This window comes from Pseudophryne corroboree, chromosome 12 (genome assembly GCF_028390025.1).
Source record: "Pseudophryne corroboree isolate aPseCor3 chromosome 12, aPseCor3.hap2, whole genome shotgun sequence".
In the NCBI taxonomy this organism is placed as follows: domain Eukaryota; kingdom Metazoa; phylum Chordata; class Amphibia; order Anura; family Myobatrachidae; genus Pseudophryne; species Pseudophryne corroboree.
In genome coordinates this window covers 49,043,551-49,063,209 of record NC_086455.1, presented here as the reverse complement: position 1 = coordinate 49,063,209, position 19,659 = coordinate 49,043,551, and the positions used below count along the sequence as shown (strand labels likewise).

The following is a 19,659-nucleotide window of genomic DNA, read 5'->3' as shown; positions in this document are numbered from 1 at the left end:
AGACACACAGGCTGAGTTGATACAGGCCTCTCCAGTAGCAAATGTGATCGCAGCTGCTAATATATGCACGCCTAGAAAACTCCGTACGAACGGCCATGACATGCCTGCGTTAGCCCGACCACTCGTCCTTACCAACCCCAAATGCTAACTTCCAGTCACTCACTTTGCAAGTAAAATCCCGCTGCAATCACACTCGCAAATCACTCACTGCACGTGCGCACTGCGGCTCAGAGACATATGCAGTGTGGAAATATCGTTCGATATACGTACAATAGCTGCGTCTGCACCTGAATGACCCCTAGCATTATACCTACTCCAAACCTGCATTTGTTTATTTTCTCCCTACTTTTGAAATTAAATTTTATAAAAAATGGATGGAGTTATAGTAACCTCTTTCATACACGTACCTTGTGATGCCCGGTGCCCAGAGTAGTACTGCCCGTCATTGCTGGCCTTTGGTCTCTCACCCTTTTGTGCAGTATGGGGAGGCTAGAGACAGTGAGCTTTACAGAACTTTTCCCTTTAGACTCAGGATGTACTTCTTTTGGGGAAGGCAGTTTCTTGCAAGAGATTTTGTTACTAGCTCCATTTGCAGTGACTGATGAATGGTCCTGAAATTTCCAGGCAGATGCCCTAGGAGTTGCTTCTTGTCCCAAAACTGGAGGTCTACTCTGAGGACTCTTTTTGCCAACAGACTTAAGAGGCTCTTTCACTGGCAAAGCTTTTACTACAGGCTGTGTAGAGGTCAAAGTGGAATAACCTTTGAAATCCAGAGACTGGTCACTTATCTGCTCTTCCATCTTGTCTGTGCAGGCTTCAAACATGCTCTCTATTTGCTCCTCCGTGAATCCTTCTGTTGGCGGTTGAGGGGTTGTGGCCCGGACAGATCCATTTAGCTCTCCACAATCACTGTCATGGGAAGAGAGAGATAAATAAGAGTAGAAGTCACCCCTTTCCAGCTGCCTGCGAGAATATTCCAACACTTTCTCCCTGATCTGTGCCCCAGTGCCTTGGCTCTGGCCACTCTGTGGCGGTGACCCATGGAGTGCATTAGATGTCATTCCTAAAATCTCCTTCACAAAATCTTGTACAGTGCAATCTGGACTGCTCGTCCTGTCATGTGCAGAGCTATGACAAGAACAGGAAGGGTCATTCCCTGCCTCTGCAGCTGCAGAAGAAGGTACTTCTTGATCTTTTTCTGGCATAGAACTGTTATCTTGCATATCCACATCTTCAGTTGCATCACATGTAACCCGTAGATTGCTCTTCCCATTAGAAGATGGTCCTAGCTCACGGGGCTTGTGGAACGCCAAGGCAGGCATGCTGGGAGGATGAAGTTTCTCTGTTTTGGTAAATGATATTGATGGGTATAGTCCAGATTTTTTGCTCCTATCAGGGAGGTTTCTTTTACCTACACAGTCCTTCATTGTACCTACCCTACTATAGACATTTCCATTTTCCACATCATCCACCAGCTGACTTGAGCTAAATAGCATTTCCTCCTCTCCTGCTCTTGTCAAAACCTTGCATGTATCTTTTCCATTTCCATTGGTCTCTTTCTGCAATTGTGCCGAACTGCGCACTATCTTCTCAGACTTAGGTGCACCAGTCATGTCTTGTACCAGCCTATTCATTTTTCTTCTTTCTCTGGGAAGCAGAAATGAGGGTCTAATCCATGCCTGCAACTCCCGTCTGATAAAATCAGCCCCCAAAGGCAGTTCTGTACCATCCCCAGTCTCGTCTTCACTTCCCAAACTTGAGTTTGGCTCTTCAAGTTCCTCTTCGTCCTCTTCCTCAGTTAATGTAAGGGTGGAGCTTGAAAGCAAGTCACTGTCATCCTCTTCATCAGTGCAGGCTGAGGTACATGAGACATTGACAATCATGCTCAGGTTGGCTTCACCTTCTTCTCCTCCCAGAGAACGGCTCAAGTGCTTGCGGAAAGAGGCATTGGAGTTCACTAAACCTAACCGTCCTTTTAGCACAACCATATCTTCTGATCTAAGTGAAAGCTCTTCACTACTGCTCAGTTCGGTCAGCTCAGAACCAATATCTTCATTCCCTGATGATTCCTTATCATGTGGGGAGTGGAAGCCAGTTAAGGATGCTTTTCGAGAACCGCTGTGTAGAGTAATGTCATCCGAAAGACTGCGCTTCATTTTCTGTTCAGACGGACACTCAATACCTTCCAGTCTCTTTAGTAGGTCCAGGGTACGCTTGCTTAACTCTTCACCAGGTTCACTACCTGGGGTAACATCAGCTGAGCCTTGCTGACTGAAAAGGTCTTCATTGCTTTTATATGAGGCAGGCCAGCTCTCTAGAGACACACTACGCCTAAGGACTGCCATCTCTAGAACCTCGCCACCAACCGCTGATAGAGATTCTAGAGAGGATGAATTAAGGGGAGTGTTTTCTGGGCTCAATACTTCAATAAGGTCCTGAAAATCAACTGTGTCTTCTGGACTATGGTCTTCAGAGCTAGCTGGAAGCAAAGTCCTATTTGTACCAGTCAGACCTGGTGTCCACTGAAAACAAAAATTAGGTATTAGCCTCTGTGTTTTTTCCAGCATCAAAGGTTTTAGTCTATCAGCTTGTAGTTGAGAAGCATCGTGAAATGTGAGTGGACTATGTGGTTTTGTTCTGAAATAAAGTTCTTTAACCCCAACTTGTACCATGTCGTCGTTCTGACTCTGAATCCCTTGTGGTGTATCCCCATCCAATGATAAGCACCCCTCTGAATTGGCAGCAGTCACACCTTCTCCTCCACTTGCAATCCCACTCTCGCTCTCGGAGTGGCCACTAAAATCTTTTGGGATTTTTGAAAGATGGAAATGGCGAGCTTGTGGGGATCCATCAGCTAAATCTGGCAGAGATAAAAAGGGGCATCCTTGCAGAAGAGAGAGGGGAAGAGATGACGAAGTGCCAAATGTTTGGGCTTTTTTTGATATTGGATCTAGGTTTGCTCTGAAAAGCTCAATGTTGTGCAGATTGTAGACTTGGTATACAGGTGTGCGAAATGAGTTTTGCTCATGGATTAGACTTGTATCATCTTGCCCTGAGCAGTGTCTTCTAGCTGACACAACTGGCTCTGTTCCATCATCCTGGTCGCTACACGCAGCTTCCACTGTGATATCAGTCTCATCCCATTCCAAGGCTTCCTCACCACCAGCACTGCTTAAATCCGCCCAGTCTGGGTCCACTAGCATATCCAGCTCCTGAAACAACCAAGGTTAGAATTGAACCCAGTTTTCGTAGAAACACCGGCACTTACAGACACATAAACATCGATACACACTATATTAATTCATTGATTAAAACACAATACACATTTTTAGTCTTGTAAAACCAAATTCATGAAGATATCGCCAACACTGGTCACCTATATTAAGAAAGTAGAGCTTGTTTCCCAGTGTGTTACCGAATATTTGATGTGTAACTCTTTCTGTAAATATAGAATATTGAACAAGTATGGGATCTTTATGTGTATATAGCTATCCTACAGCTAAACACACACTGTTTTTATACCACTTTCTCTACTTTCAGCTATTAGTTACAGCGGGATAACCGGATGACAGTGCGTCCTGTGCCACCCTGTCCCCTGAGTGCATTACATCATAATGTCACGGAGCCAGAGCCCTACCCTCTGTACGGACAGCACTGCTTACGCACTCCTAGTTACGGCCTGATTAGCTATTTCATATGTCGTCTTCAGAAATCTCCAGAAATTGGCTTATTTCAACCTGCACAACATATTTTACTTACATATGACACAGAACGAACCAATGTAGGATGCAAAGGGGGGGTAGTTTACTAAGCATGGCCATGGCAGATTGGGGCAAACAGATCATTCATGTCAATGATGTCACTGGGGCCAATTCAGCGGTCCTTCTTCAGATCCCAAAGTTATCGCAGCTATTCGGTACTTTGCGCATGCCCCGGACCTGTACTGCGCATGTGTAGTATGGGCCTGTGACGACAGATATGGTACGGCAGCAGACTGACAGTGTGATGCCGTCTGGGGGGGGGGGGGGGGAGCAACGACGGCCTCAGTTTCCCACAATGGAGGCATCGCCGCCATTGTGGGGGAGGGACAAGGCCAGGATCTCTGTCCTAGGATGGAGATTTTCTGGCCCTTATTTTTGGTAGCTTCAGCGGCGGCGGGCTTGCGCGACCCCATGAGTCACACAGCTGGCTGATGGTGTCGGATGCAGCTCGGATCAGCAATGCATGCAGGAGGCGTGACACCCCCTTTTGCTGCATTACCATATTAGAGCTATCGCTACTGCGCAATACCAACCCCAACCACATCTGAATCAGGCCCAGCGTGTGCATTATGGGAAGATGGCAGCAGGTCTTTGGCCCATAGGGTATCCCAGAATTCTAGAGGATTTTTTTCTGCACAAATGCACTATAAATGATAGCGCTATAGGCGCTAACTGGGGGAGGCTGCAATGTTTATGGAGTCTCAAAAATAGTTCATAACCACTTCTTCGCTTCTTCCCGCCACGGAAAAGTCAGTATTCCCATTAGATGAATATGAATAACAGGGCACACAACTGTTACAATAAAATCCCTTTTATTTTCTCAAAATGCACTTTTGTTTGATAGTAACGTATGTCTGAAATGAAGCAGACCAAGCTGGGCTTTGCAAAGATGTAAAAATAGAGGTACTAGGTAGTTTCAGATAACAGTAATAAGTATACTGTAAAGGGGGGTACTCACGGAACGATCGCTGTTTAAAATCTAAGCAATCTGACTAGATTGCTTAGATTTTAAGACTGATCGCTCCATGTGTACCCCCTACAGCGATAGCGATGCCCAGCCCCGCACATCGCTAGTGCTAGATTGGCCTGCCGTGCATTGGGTGAAATGGGCCCATTGGGTGAAATGAGCCCCCCCCCCCCCCGTCTCCCCCCGCACGCTCAGCACACATCTCTCCCGCATCGGCCAGTGAGTACTGGCCTTAATTGTGTTACAGCTGGGAGACCGTAGCTTCTCATCCAACCCTAATGGTTCAAGCATGTACTAACTAGAATGTTACAGTAACGTTACCTTTATATATGATGTGAGACAGCAGTACAGACTGGAACACTAACATCTGACTTTACCTACTGTATGTTTCCCATGAAAAAAGGCAAGTGTGTTGTTATGCCTAAGATATGGTAAATGTAGAAACAGGTAAGGAATGGGAGGCTCACTGTTAAAGCATTGCCCAGGCAGGAACCAAATAAACCTGCCACTTGCTCATTACTGGAAGATGCTCCATACTATCCAATGTCTTCTATATATCCTAGCACATAGGTTCTCAAACTCGGTCCTCAGGACCCCACACAGTGCATGTTTTGCAGGTAACCCAGCAAGTGCACAGGTGTATTAATTACTCACTGACACAGTTTAAAAGGTCCGCAGGTGGAGCTAATTATCTCACTTGTGATTCTGTGAGGAGACCTGCAAAACATGTACCGTGTGGGGTCCTGAGGACCGAGTTTGAGAACCTGTGTCCTAGCACTTTGAAAAGTACATTAACGACCATTAACATTCTTTATCATTCACCTGCTCTTCGCCCAGCTCCCTCTGCAGCCTCCTCTGCCATTGTGTACTCTGCATCACAATGGCTTCCCATCTCCTCTCCAAATTGACACTTAGGAGCTGCAGATTGGGGGGGTCATGGTGCGGAGACTGGTCCTGGACACTTAGGAGATGTTGGCACAAGCGCAGGACGGATCTCACCCCACGCCTACGCAGCCTGAGCTCGGAGCAGAGACACTGCAGGGGGGAAGACAGAAAACTGTTAGATGTAGTCATAGAATAACCTGGCAGGCAGCAATGCTATAAAAAGTGTAAATGACTTGCTATATCCGTAAAACTGCAATAAATACACAAGGATTAAATAGTCGCTCACGCTGAGCAGGAAATAGAATAATAGGGCCTCCGGATGAGCCAAGAAACAATAAACTGGCATAGATACCAATAAATATTTGGGGCAAAGTCCAACCAATAGTGTGCAGTTATTACATGATCAAACCAAATTTGAATTATATCCCATAATAAGATGGCGTTCTGCTTTTTTCTCAGCCATGATATGCAAAAATGATGCCAGAATGAGAATTTCCAGCAATACAGGCATACAAAGTGTAAAACCATGGCAGTGAACAAGTTAAGCGTCAGCGTGGAGAGACCGAAGAGGGGCCATCAAAATGATTCGTCTCACACAGACACCAAGTCTGATAAATAGAGCGATTAAAAGGCCACTGAGAGCCATATCTCTCTGCCAATTATCACCATGTATCATCCTTGGTCCAACGAGGGAGGCAGAAATATGGCCTTTTAAATGGCACTATTAAAGTGTTCGCTGATAATGAAGCACATGGCAGGGCCCTAATCACAGCTCACAGGGGAGAGGGACCCAAATCAGTGAGCACATCAGACTGGTAACCAGGCGAGAGGATGAAGGGGAGAGCAGGAATTCAACAGGAGTGCAGAGAATATACAGCGCATAACACAATACTGTCAGCGCCTGCAGAATGTGGTAATACATGCTGTCCAGGAAAACTAGCATAGTTTCCATTGTTGACCTTCAGCACAATAAAATCCATCATTTCATATCCTCTAGGCATTTCAAATTGTTAAAGAAAAGAATTTAAAATGTAAAAAAATTCATTGCAATTAAATTCAGTCAACATACCATGATGGGGATTGTAGAGGTTCAATGTCAGCCAAGACAGGGTTGCATGTGATGTGAGTAGATGTTCCAGCTCAGTAGCTGTCCCTAGAATTGTTCTTAAATATCAGGGATGGAGCACTTCGTTGCTGGGTACCACAAAAACATTTGAAGGAGGGTCTAGAGACACCAGTACACCTTCCCAAAGCACCCACTCTTCTCTTATAAAGGGGGTTTCATTGCATATGTGCCAGTTCCTGCACATGCTTGGAAGGGGCCTGGGAAGGTGGTAGGACTGCCACGCCCCTCCCTTTTTTATTTTTTTTTAACCTATCAGCAGCAGCAGTCTCTCACCCCAGCTCTGCACACACTGCTGTGTGCAAAATTGCAGTGGGTCCACTGGCTGCACTGCACTGATTGTATGGAATAGAACAATATAAAACAGTATTTAAAATCCACACCATACAACTAAGTCAAAAGGTACCTGTTAGGGTTGGGGCTCGGGGAGGGGGGATGTTAGAGTTAGGCACTGGAGGGGGGTTAGCCGTAGCCGCCATCCCTGTGTCTTAGCCCTAGCCGCCACCCCTGTGTCTTAGACCTAGCCACCACCCACACTATCTTAGCCCTAGCCGTCACCCCTGTGTCTTAGCCCTAGCCACCACCTCCACTATCTTAGCCCTAGCCGCCACCCCTGTGTCTTAGCCCTAGCCACCACCTCCACTATCTTAGCCCTAGCCGCCACCCCTGTTGTCTTAGCCCTAGCCACCACCCCCACTATCTGAGCCCTAGCCGCCACCCCAGGCGGGTTATGGTAGGGAGCAGGAGAACGGTAAAGTAATTACCCCAAACCCCTGTTGGCATTCTGAAGGTCAGGATAATGGTGTCGGTCATGTGAACGGCGGCATTCCAACCTCCAGTCTCATGTATCACACCCCTGTATATAGACCTAAAAAACAAGATGAACCCTCCTCTACTACAGTATATAGCTTTTTTCAGGGTTTAGCAGGTTTAAAGGTAGCAGAGACCAAAGAAAGGAATTTAGTTATGTAGATGTATTTATTTATACATATTTGTTATCGGGAATTTGCCATGTATTATTACACACGATAAAACATGTTTTCACCCATCCACTGAGAAAATGGCAACACTGATTTTATTAAGTACATTTACATTGCAGCTGCATACAATTCTTGGGCCAAATGTAATAGAGGGGCAGATGTATTAACCTGGAGAAGGCATAAGGAAGTGATAAACCAGTGATATGTGCAAGGTGATAAAGGCACCTGCCAATCAGATCCTAACTGTTAATTTACATATTGGAGCTGATTGGCTGGTGTGTTTATCACCTTGCACATATCACTGGTTTATCACTTCCTTATGACTTCTCCAGGTTAATACATCTGCCCCAGAGTGAGAGTTTCAGAAAGTGAGAGATTCAGTAAGGTTTTTCAGGTTTTTTTTAAAGTGGCAATCATTTACACAGCAAGATCAACCTGGTTTTGCAGTGTAAATGATTGCCACTTAAAAAAAAACTGCAAAACCTTACCAAATCTCTCACTTTGTGAAACTGTCACTCTATTACATTTGGCCCCTTATATCTATTTATTCTAAATCAGAGGAAGACAAAACAAAATTCTCAGTACGAGTTACCAATTTAGCCTTACAGAGAGAATAAAATTCATTCTGAATCCCCAAAATTGTGGGGATCCAGAATGATCCCCCCTCCCCCAATAATGCTACAGAAAATCCAGAATGATCCCCTCCCCCATAATTCTATTGAAAATCCAGGGCAATTATTTGCTCCATCAAGTAAACTTGCCTGGTTAATTTGAAATCACATAAATCTAAACTCAGAGGGTGATTTCTGTGATAAATGACATTGTGTCCCTTTGCATCACTTATACACAGTAGAACCGCTAAATAAGAGAAGTGCATTGGGTACATTTGGATGCTATATACAGTTGAACGCTTGGTGCAGCCTGGCAGGGTGCTCTGCTAGTACGGGGCTCAATGGCTCCCTGACCCCAGCACCAAGGCTTTATTACTAATTATAGTGAGAATATTGATCTCCTATCGTGCCTGTCAACATCACTTACCCTGACACTGTGCTGGTAGGGGAACAGCATTAAGCTTGAGAGCCAAATAAAGAGACAGGCAAAAATGTATTTCCTCCACTTTGTGAAATGTGTGGAATTTGTTCTCTTATGTACAGTACGTTGGTTATTTAACCTTCACAAGTCTGTAGTAACTTTCAGTTTTGTTAGTTTGTTAATCATTTTTGTTTGTATGCATAATTTAATATTTAACAATTACTTATGTACTCTACAGTACTGTATTTATTACATACTGTGTCATATACAATACATATGCAGCTTCTGCTTGCATCACTCTGATCCATATTTTACGATTCCTAGATCTCAGAAATGATGTTCATTTGGAACATGATTCTTCACTTTGACGTGTATAGCAATAATGTTCTGAGGCTGGTAGGTGCCTTGCGTCTGTCACTTCCGTGCTCTGACCACATTTATTATGATTTAACCTAGCACTTTGGGCCTAATTCTGTATGGATCTACAATCCATAACACTGACATGCAGTGGGGGCGCCCAGCCCAGGGCAAGTCCGCCTCGCATGTGGGGTCCTGCCCCCCCCCCCCCCCCCCACAAACATGCAAGCACACTGCACAAAGGCAATGCTCTCACAAGGCAGACGGCAACCCACCATCTTTTGGGTTGCAGCAGCTGCGGGGGACGTCACGCAGCCACTGCAGCCTGCCCCACAAGTGGTCGGGATACGTCTGCATTGTCTGGACCATGCCTCCCCCCCCACCAATGCCACGCCGCCGCCCACAAAACGCCAATGCGACGTTCCCTCGCGCCCCGCAAAACTACAATTAAAATAGCAAAAACTGCAACTGCTTGCAATTGCATGCTAGGGGCCGTCCAGCACAGGGAAAGGCCGCCCAGCATACTAATGGTGGGCAGCTGATTAAGCCTGAACCCACCCCTGTTTTTTCCATCACGCCCCACCCATGCTGTGTCGCCACCCCGCAAACGCCTCTGTCTGTCAATCAGGCAGTGGCATTCGCATCAAGGCTAATCGATCGCATTGGCCGGGCTGAACACGCATAGAACGGGAGCTACGCATGTGCACTGGCCCCCGGGACGGGAGAATGAGGTCGCATTGCATTATCCATACAGTCGCATGGATGCGGCTGACTTTGACTAGGGGCAAAACTCTAGTCAAAGTCAGTGGAATCCATGCGACTGCACCGCCCCCATCCCTTGTCATCATCATCATCATAGCATGCAAGTTCTGTCTGCCATCACTTCTGGACCACCTCCTCATTCAATATAACTTTTATATTTCTCTCCTCAAGTACTACTTGTACAAATAAGAATTTACTCACCGGTAATTCTATTTCTCGTAGTCCGTAGTGGATACTGGGAACTCCGTAAGGACCATGGGGAATAGACGGGCTCCGCAGGAGACTGGGCACTCTAAAAGAAAGATTAGGTACTATCTGGTGTGCACTGGCTCCTCCCTCTATGCCCCTCCTCCAGACCTCAGTTAGGGAAACTGTGCCCGGAAGAGCTGACACAACAAGGAAAGGATTTGGAATCCAGGGTAAGACTCATACCAGCCACACCAATCACAATGTACAACTTGTGATAACCATACCCAGTTAACAGTATGAACAACAACTGAGCCTCATTTAACGGATGGCTCATAACAATAACCCTTTAGTTAAGCAATAACTATATACATGTATTGCAGACAGTCCGCACTTGGGACGGGCGCCCAGCATCCACTACGGACTACGAGAAATAGAATTACCGGTGAGTAAATTCTTATTTTCTCTGACGTCCCAGTGGATGCTGGGAACTCCGTAAGGACCATGGGGATTATACCAAAGCTCCCAAACGGGCGGGAGAGTGCGGATGACTCTGCAGCACCGCATGAGCAAACTCAAGGTCCTCCTCAGCCAGGGTATCAAACTTGTAGAACTTAGCAAACTTGTTTGACCCCGACCAAGTAGCAGCTCGGCAAAGCTGTAAAGCCGAGACCCCTCGGGCAGCCGCCCAAGAAGAGCCCACCTTCCTTGTGGAATGGGCTTTCACCATTTTGGATGCGGCAATCCAGCCGCAGAGTGAACCAGCTGAATCGTGCTATAGATCCAGCGAGCAATAGTCTGCTTCGAAGCAGGAGCGCCAACCTTGTTGGCTGCATACAGAATAAACAGCGAGTCAGACTTTCTGACTCCCGCCGTTCCGGAAACATAAATTTTCAAAGCCCGGACTACGTCCAGCAACTTGGAATCCTCCAAGTCCCTAGTAGCCGCAGGCACCACAATAGGCTGGTTCAAATGAAACGATGATACCACCCTAGGGAGAAATTGGGGACGAGTCCTCAATTCTGCCCTGTCCATATGGAAGATCAGATAAGGGCTTTTACATGACAAAACCGCCAATTCTGACACACGCCTAGCCGAAGCTAAGGCCAATAGCATGACCACTTTCCACGTGAGATATTTTAGCTCCACGGTCTTAAGTGGCTCAAACCAGTGGGATTTCAGGAAATCCAACACAACATTAAGATCCCAAGGTGCCACCGGTGGCCCAAAAGGAGGCTGAATATGCAGCACCCCCGGAACAACGTCTGAACTTCAGGCAGTGAAGCCAGTTCTTTTTGAGAGAAAATGGATAGGGCCGAAATCTTGACCTTTATGGATCCTAATTTTAGGCCCATAGTCACTCCTGACTGTAGGAAGTGCAGGAATCGACCCCGCTGGAATTCCTCTGTAGGGCCTTCCCGGCCTCACACCAAGCAACCTATTTTTGCTATATACAGTGAAAAAGTTGTGCTGTCACGTCTTTCCTAGCCTTTATCAGCGTAGGAATAACTGCATCCGGAATGCCCTTTTCCGCTATGATCCGGCGTTCCACCGCCATGCCGTCAAATGCAGCCGCGGTAAGTCTTGGAACAGACAGGGCCCCTGTTGCAACATGTCCTGTCTGAGAGGCAGAAGCCCTGAGTCCTCTGAGAGCATTTCTTGCAGCTCCGGGTACCGAGTCCTTCTTGGCCACTTCGGAGCAAAGAATATTGTTCTCACTCCTCCTTTTATTACAATTCTCAGCCCTTGGGTATGAGAGGAAGAGGAGGGAATACATAGGCCGACTGGAACACCCACAGTGTTACTAGTGCGACCACAGCTATCACCTGAGGGTCCCTTGACCCGGCGTAAAACCTTTTTTAGCTTTTCATTGAGGTGGGACGCCATCTAGTCCACCTGAGGCAGTTCCCATCAATTTGCAAACTGCGTGAAGACTTCCTGATGAAGTCCCCACTTTCCCGGGTGGAGGTCGTGCCTGCTGAGGAAGTCTGCTTCCCAGTTGTCCACTCCCGGAATGAACACTGCTGACAGTGCGCTTACTTGATTCTCCGCCCAGCGAAGAATTCTGGTGGCTTCTACTCTCGCCAACCTGCTCCTTGTGCCGCCTTGGCGGTTTACATGAACTCCTGCGGTCTGACTGGATCAGAACCGGTTGGTCGCGAAGCAGGATCTCCGCTTGACTTAGGGCGTTGTATATGGCCCTTAGTTCAAGGATATTGATGTGGAGGCAAGTCTGTTGACTTGACCACAGACATTGGAAATTTCTTCCCTGTGTAACTGCCCCCCACCCTCGGAGGCTTGCATCCGTGGTCACCAGGATCCAGACCTGAATGCCGAATCTGCGGCCCTCGAGAAGGTGAGCACTCTGCAGCCACCACAGGAGAGACACCCTGGCCCTGGGGGATAGGGTGATTAACCGATGCATCTGAAGAGGTGATTCGGACCACTTGTCCAGTAAGTCCCATTGGAAGGTCCTCGCACGGAACCTGCCTAAGGGGATGGCCTCGTATGATGCCACCATCCTTCCCAGGACTCGAGTGCAGTGATGCACTGACACCTGTTTTGGTTTTAATAGATTCCTGACCAGTGTCATGAGCTCCTGAGCTCTCTCTATCGGGAGATAAACCCTTTTCTGGTCTGTGTCTAGGATCGTGCCTAGGAGAGGCAGATGAGCTGTAGGAACCAACTGCGACTTTGGAATATATAGAATCCAGCCGTGTTGCCGTTACACTTCCAGAGAAAGTGATACGCTGTTCAGCAACTGCTCTCTTGATCTCGCTTGTATGAGGAGATCGTCCAAGTACGTGATAATAGTGACACCTTGCTTCCGCAGGAGCACAATCATATCCGCCATTACCTTGGTTATGACAATCCCGTACCGCAATTCTGAGGTACGCCTAATGAGGTGGATAAATGGGGACATGAAGGTATGCATCCCTTATGACCCGATTCATGATAAAGTCTCCCTCTTTTTAGGCTTGCCCTGACCGCTCTTAGCGATTCCATCTTGAACTTGAACCTTCTCAGGTATATGTTCAGGGATTTTTAATTCAATATGGGTCTGACTGAACCGTCTGGTTTCGGGATTACAACATGGTCGAATAATAACACCCTCTTGTTGAAGGAGGGGACCCTTGACCACCACCTGTTAAAGATACAATTTGTGAATTGCAGTTAACACTGGCTCCCTCTCTTGGGGGGAAGCCCGCAGGGCCGTCGGTGAGGGGGCATCTTCTCACAGTCTAGCTTGTATCCCTGAGACACAATATCTATTGCCCAGGGACCTAACAGGGAGTGAACCCACTTGTGGCTGAACTTACGAAGGCGTGTCCCCACCGGGCCTAGCTCTGCCTGTGGAGCCCCAGCGGCATAGGTGGATTTTTGTAGGGGCCGGGGAGGACTTCTGTTCCTGGGAACTAGCTGTGTTGATCCCGGCTCTGACAAGAAAGGATGCACCTCAGACTTTCTTGTTTCTTTATTCGAAAGTCTGCATTTAATAATGTCATGCTTTCTTAGGCTGTGCAGGAATATAAGGCAAACTAGCAGAATTACCAGCTATAGCTGTGGAGACGAGGCCCGAGAACCCTTCTCCACACAATCCTCAGCCTTCCATATGCCTCTTAAGTCGGCATCATCGGTCCAATGCATATTCTACAGGACACGTCAAGCAGAGATCGACATAGCTTTGACTCTAGGACCCAGTATACTCATGTGTCTTTGGGCATGCTTTATAACTATATATCTATCACTTAAGACAGCATCTTTAATATATTTACTAGGGTCTCAATCTCTGCTGATAAGGTACCTGTCCACGCTGCCACAGCGCTATAAACTCATGCCAACACAATCGCCGGTCTGGGTAGTATACTAGAATGTGCACGCTATCTGCAGGATCCCTGAGAATAGCAAGTGCTACCGTCTGTGCAAACAGGACACCCTAGGGGAAGATTCTCAACACATCCTGGCCCTAGTGGGGAAAGGATACAGCCTGAGAATTCTCTTGTGGGAAGCTGCCGTCTCTTGTCTGGAGATTCCCGCTCTTTTTCCTCATGAGAGCAGGGAAATTTACCTCAGCATTCTTCCCCTTAAACATGTGTACTCTCGTGTCAGGGACAGATGAGTCATCAGTGATATGCAAATCATCTTTTATTTCAATAATCATATATTGAAATGAATACCTTCTAGCCATCTTGGCTGTAACTTTGCATTATCGTAGTCGACAGTGGAGTTAAACTCCGTGTCGATACCAGTGTTTGTTATTTTGGATAGTGAGCATTGTGAGACTCTGAAGGTCTCTGTGACATAGGGACAGACATGGGTAGATTTCCTGTCTGTTCCCTAACCATTTGTGCAATAAATTCACCTTAGCACTTACACATATCCAAACAGGTGTCGGCGTTGTCGACGGAGACACCCTCTCACACACATATCCGCTCTATCACCTCCTTAGAGGAGCCTTTTACCTCAGACATGTCGACACACGCATACCGACACACCACACACACAGGGGATGCTCTATTTGAGGACAGTTCCCCCACAAGGCCCTTTGGAGAGACAGAGAGAGAGTATGCCAGCACACACCCCAGCGCTATATAACCCAGGGATTACACTACAACTCAGTGTTTACCCAGTAGCTGCTGTATATACAATTTTTGCGCCTAAATTTATGTGCCCCCCCTCTCTCTTTTCACCCTTTGTGCACCAGGATACTGCAGGGGAGAGCCTGGGGAGCTTCCTTCCAGCGCAGCTGTGAAGAGAAAATGGCGCTGGTGTGCTGAGGAAGAAGGCCCCGCCCCCTCAGCGGCGGGCTTCTGTCCTGTTTCTGACTAAAAATGGCAGGGGTTTTACACATATACAGTCACAGATTGTATTATGTGTATTTTTATGCCAAAGGTATTTTTATTGCTGCCCAGGGTGTCCCCCCCAGCGCCCTGCACCCTACAGTGACCGGAGTGTGTGGTGTGCTGTGGGAGCAATGGCGCACAGCTGCGGTGCTGTGCGCTACCTTAATGAAGACCGGAGTCTTCTGCCGCCGATTTCATCGCTTCTCTTCTGTCTTCTGGCTCTGCAAGGGGGACGGCGGCGCGGCTCCGGGAACGGACGATCGAGGTTAGGCCCTGTGTTCGAACCCTCTGGAGCTAATGGTGTCCAGTAGCCTAAGAAGCACAAGCTAGCTGCAAGCAGGTAGGTTTGCTTCTCTCCCCTCAGTCCCACGTAGCAGTGAGTCTGTTGCCAGCAGATCTCACTGAAAATAAAAAACCTAACAAATACTTTCTTTCTAGCAAGCTCAGGAGAGCCCACTAGGAGCACCCAGCTCTGGCCGGGCACAGATTCTAACTGAGGTCTGGAGGAGGGGCATAGAGGGAGGAGCCAGTGCACACCAGATAGTACCTAATCTTTCTTTTAGAGTGCCCAGTCTCCTGCGGAGCCCGTCTATTCCCCATGGTCCTTACGGAGTTCCCAGCATCCACTAGGACGTCAGAGAAAACTTAATTAATGTCTCAAATAAGCAATGACTGTAGCACCAGCATCAAGTTAAAGCAATCCAAGGGACCCGATGATGAAAGGTTGCATGGCTATGGGTCTTCCAATCATGCTAGAGGGCCAGTAGGTGAGCCGTGACCCTTGTTTGTACTTTTTGCTCTGCTGTTCTGAGCACGTGTCACAAACCACCAGAGACCAGCATTCTCCTACCAGGCCCAGGAGGACTAGTCCCCACAGCTGGTATCCATTATGGTGGTACCTCTCCTACATCTTAGAGTGGGTGCTCAGCTTTGATCTTCTCCCTGGCCTAGGGCCAGATTAAGCCATGAGAAACCGACGGAGTTTCTGGGCCGGAGGAGAGATAGGAGGGGGGAGAGGGATGTGAGTGACCCATTGAGCCCAGCTTCTCCTCTTCACCTCCTTGGTGCGAGGGTTCTGTGTAACCTGGTATGTAATGAGAGCATTCGGGTCTAGAGAGAGAGAGACACGCAGAGTCCTCCTGAGTCCTGTCCCATTGTGTAATTAGTGAAGAGACTGCTAATATTGCTTTTTCCAAGATAAATTATAGATTTTATTTTTCTGTGTGTATGTCAAGGTTGTTTAAGTTGTCTTTGTTCAACTACAGGAAAAGTTTATGAAATATAGCAGTTGTCTCTAAATTAGGTGGAGGTATAAACAGTACCCAGGCATTATTAAACTATTAGTTTAAATCTAATAAACACCATTGGTTTATATTTAATTTACAAAAGTTATACCTCCCGCCATGACCAATTCCAGGAGGGACAGAATGCTCTCTACCTGGACTTCCTTCTCAATTTATGATTGTAATCATCTCTGTTGAAACACCTTTTTTTTATCAATTAAATAGTTCAACACAGATGGCACTAATCATATATGAAAAGGGATGTCCAGGTAGTGAGCATTTTGTCCCTCCTGGAATGGGTCATGTTGGGCGGTATACACAATCTGATATGCTCCCTAGCCTGTTGCCAGATTGCTATACATACCTCCATTCTGACCTGGCCTGCTTCTGATTAATTTTCACATCTGCTCTCTTAGGGCTGTTATAGTGCCTTCTGCTTGTGACCCCTGGCTAGTTCTGATGACTCTTCAGTTTGCTTTCCTGGTAACACATCTGAGTCTCTCTTCTCTTGGTTGTTTTGAGTTTTACCAGCCTGTCACACTACGTTTTAAACAGAGGTCTGCAACCAGGATGCCGCAAAACCCCATTATGGGGGTCCCTAGCATAAACCACTGGTACGTTAAACGTTGTCTCTGTTCTGAATAGTGCCAATCCTAGTTGCCAGAACCCAATCCATTTTATTGCTGGTATTTTGTGTTAGCATGCACTACACAGAGTACGCGCAGACATCTATGCATACTTAGAATAAGAGAATGGGACATCTGAAAAGTAGCACTGGCCCACCTAATAAGTTTTGCTATGGGGCCTGGCAACTGAGTACTATGCCTCTGAGAACCAGGATCGTCTTTACTACACTTATTTTTAAAGTTGAATGGTTTTCTTACGATGCACCTCAGAGCGTGCATCAAAATATGGTTGTTTTGCAGTTGGAGGCAATGGTCTGTTTCCGCCAAAATGCACAGCCTCCTCCTCTAGAGCTCATTTAAATAAGAGACTTAGTATTGGCATTTAGGCACTCTAGCTTGTATTCACCAAGGAATAGCCTGCTCTGTGCAGTTCCTCCACTCAGACGGAGCAAAGTTTTACATGCAGCCATCTTGACCTGCTATATACCATTCTAAAATGTATCTAAAAATACAATACAACATGGATCACCCACAAATACATTTTATTTTTGCCACCAGGTCCCCATGCCAGGGACTCAGGGAGCCCCAGGGGTATGGAGTATTCATCTCTGCTAGTTGATAATGCAAGAACAGACCAAGACAAACCTCTGTGCAGTCAGGCTAATACAGTGCTCATTGCACCTCCTCTTTCCCCTGTTGTTGATATAAGGAGAGGATCTGGCACAATGCAGGTGAGGTGAGTATTCCGGAACAGCAGTGCCCCCTTCTAATATGTGGTTGAGACAGTATCATTTAAGGATCAAAGGAATTTAGAGCACAACCAGGAACAAGGTTTGGTGCTCTGTGGTAGAAAGAGCATAAACGTAGCTACTGTAATACTAAAGACTAGAAATATACAATGGGATTTACAGAGGTTACAGTTACAACTTATATGTAATTTATCTCAACATAATACAAACAGTATGGACTTATGGGGGACATTTACTAAGCAGTGATAAGAGCGGAGAAGTGAGCCAGTGGAGAAGTTGCCCCATCAACCAGTCAGCAGCTCTGTATAAATTTTATAGTATGCAAATTATAGATGTTACTTCAGTGCTGATTGGTTGCCATGGGCAACTTCTCCACTGGCTCACTCCTCTGCTCTTATCGCTGCTTAGTAAATGTCCCCCTATGTGTTAGTTTCACAAAGCATGGAGAATGGATGAGATCATATGGAAAATAACAGCAGTAGTTACTGGTACCTGGAACTGATGCCGCTCTCTCTGGAGTCTTTCCTTCTCGCCACCATTCTCTTCATTACCCACCCTCAAGCTGGAGTTATATAGGGCCAGTTCAGTATCTCTCAGCCAGGATTTGAGTTCCTTTACTCGCTGTTCCAGCTGCTGCACTAGACTACCACTTCCAGGAGAGAGCACTGGACAGGGTGCTGAACACGAGAGTGCCTCAGAAAGAGACCTCTGTGGATGAGAGTAACAGAGAGTAAGGCAGTATAAGTAGCATACAAAATATACATTTTTGGTCCTTTTAGTATCTCTTGGCAGCACAGTTGGCAAAGTGCTCAGTATTACAGCCACACCGCTTTGACATCATGAGGTCAATTCCTGACCAAGGCCCTATCTGTGAGGAGAATGTATGTTATCCTGTGTTGGCATGACTTCCTCCATGTCCTCTGGTTTGCTCCAACAATATACCCACAGGTTAACTGGCCTCTGACAAAAATTAACCATAGTGTGTATGTGTGTGTGTGTGTGTGTGTGTGTGTGTGTGTGTGTGCACTCAGGGCCAGCCTGACTATTACGCGGGGTACGCAACCGCGTAGAGAGCCACCCTGTGCAGGGTTCAGCCGCGCTGCAGCCCGACAGTGAGCAGATGTGATCCACTTTGACAGGCGGGCGCCTTGTGGCTCTTTCCCTGCAGCTGGAGCTGATTCCTGAGCTCCGCCTTCCAGCTCCTGCAGTGTGGATAGAGAGGGATGTCATAACGTCTCTCCCACAGTGCCAAGCTCGAGGAGCTGTAGGACAGCAGCGTGCACTGGAGCAAGGCTTCAAGAAAGTACAGTGCTATGTCTGTGGGCATTTTGTTTGCAAGTGGCATTACTACTGTGGGCATTAAGTGTAAGGGGCATAACTACTGTGGGTATTTTGTTTGTAAGTAGTGCTACTACTGTGGGCATTAAGTGTAAGGGGCATAACTACATAACTACTGTAGGCATTATGTGTGTAAGCACTATTACTACTGTGGGCATTAAGTGTAAGGGGCACAAATACTGTGGGCATTGTGTGTGTAAGTGGCACTACTACTGTGGGCATTAAGTGTGTAAGCGGCACTACTACTGTGGGCATTATGTGTAAGGGCACAACTACAGTGGGCATTATGTGTGCATGTAGCACTAATACTGTAGGCATTAAAGGTAAGGGGCACAATTAATGTGGGAATTATGTGTATAAGCTGTACTCCTACTGTGGGCATTAAGTGTAAGGGGCACAACTACTGTGGGTATTATGTGTAAGGGTGTGGGCATTACGTGTGTAAGCTGCACTACTACTGTGGGCATTAAGTGTAAGGGGCACAACTACTGTGGGTATTATGTGTAAGGCATTATGTGTAAGGCACTACTGTAGTTATCGTGTATAAGTGGTACTGCTGTATGGCGTAGCGTGAATAAGGGGCACTACTATTTGCTGTATTGTGAATAAGAGACACTACTATGTGGTATCATATGGATAAGAAAAAATATTGACTATATGACTAGATGGCCTGGTATGTGCCTGTAGGGCTGTTAATAGATGGGTTATAGTAACTCACACAAGGTATGATTACGCTTTGCATATTATGGGTTATTGTATTTCACTC

At 46.7% G+C, this 19,659-nt stretch overlaps 1 protein-coding gene across 1 annotated transcript in view; it reads right to left on the bottom strand.

Moving 5' to 3' along the window:
• The window catches only part of AKAP6 (A-kinase anchoring protein 6), a 389,266-nt gene that overhangs the window by 8,067 nt on the left and 361,540 nt on the right, over window positions 1-19,659 (bottom strand). The window contains exons 11-13 of the mRNA XM_063947473.1: window positions 18,048-18,263; window positions 5,551-5,763; window positions 408-3,212 (exon numbers count right to left, since the gene is read on the bottom strand). Of these exons, the coding sequence (XP_063803543.1) occupies window positions 408-3,212; window positions 5,551-5,763; window positions 18,048-18,263 (3,234 nt within the window). The remainder of the gene's footprint in view (window positions 1-407; window positions 3,213-5,550; window positions 5,764-18,047; window positions 18,264-19,659) is intronic.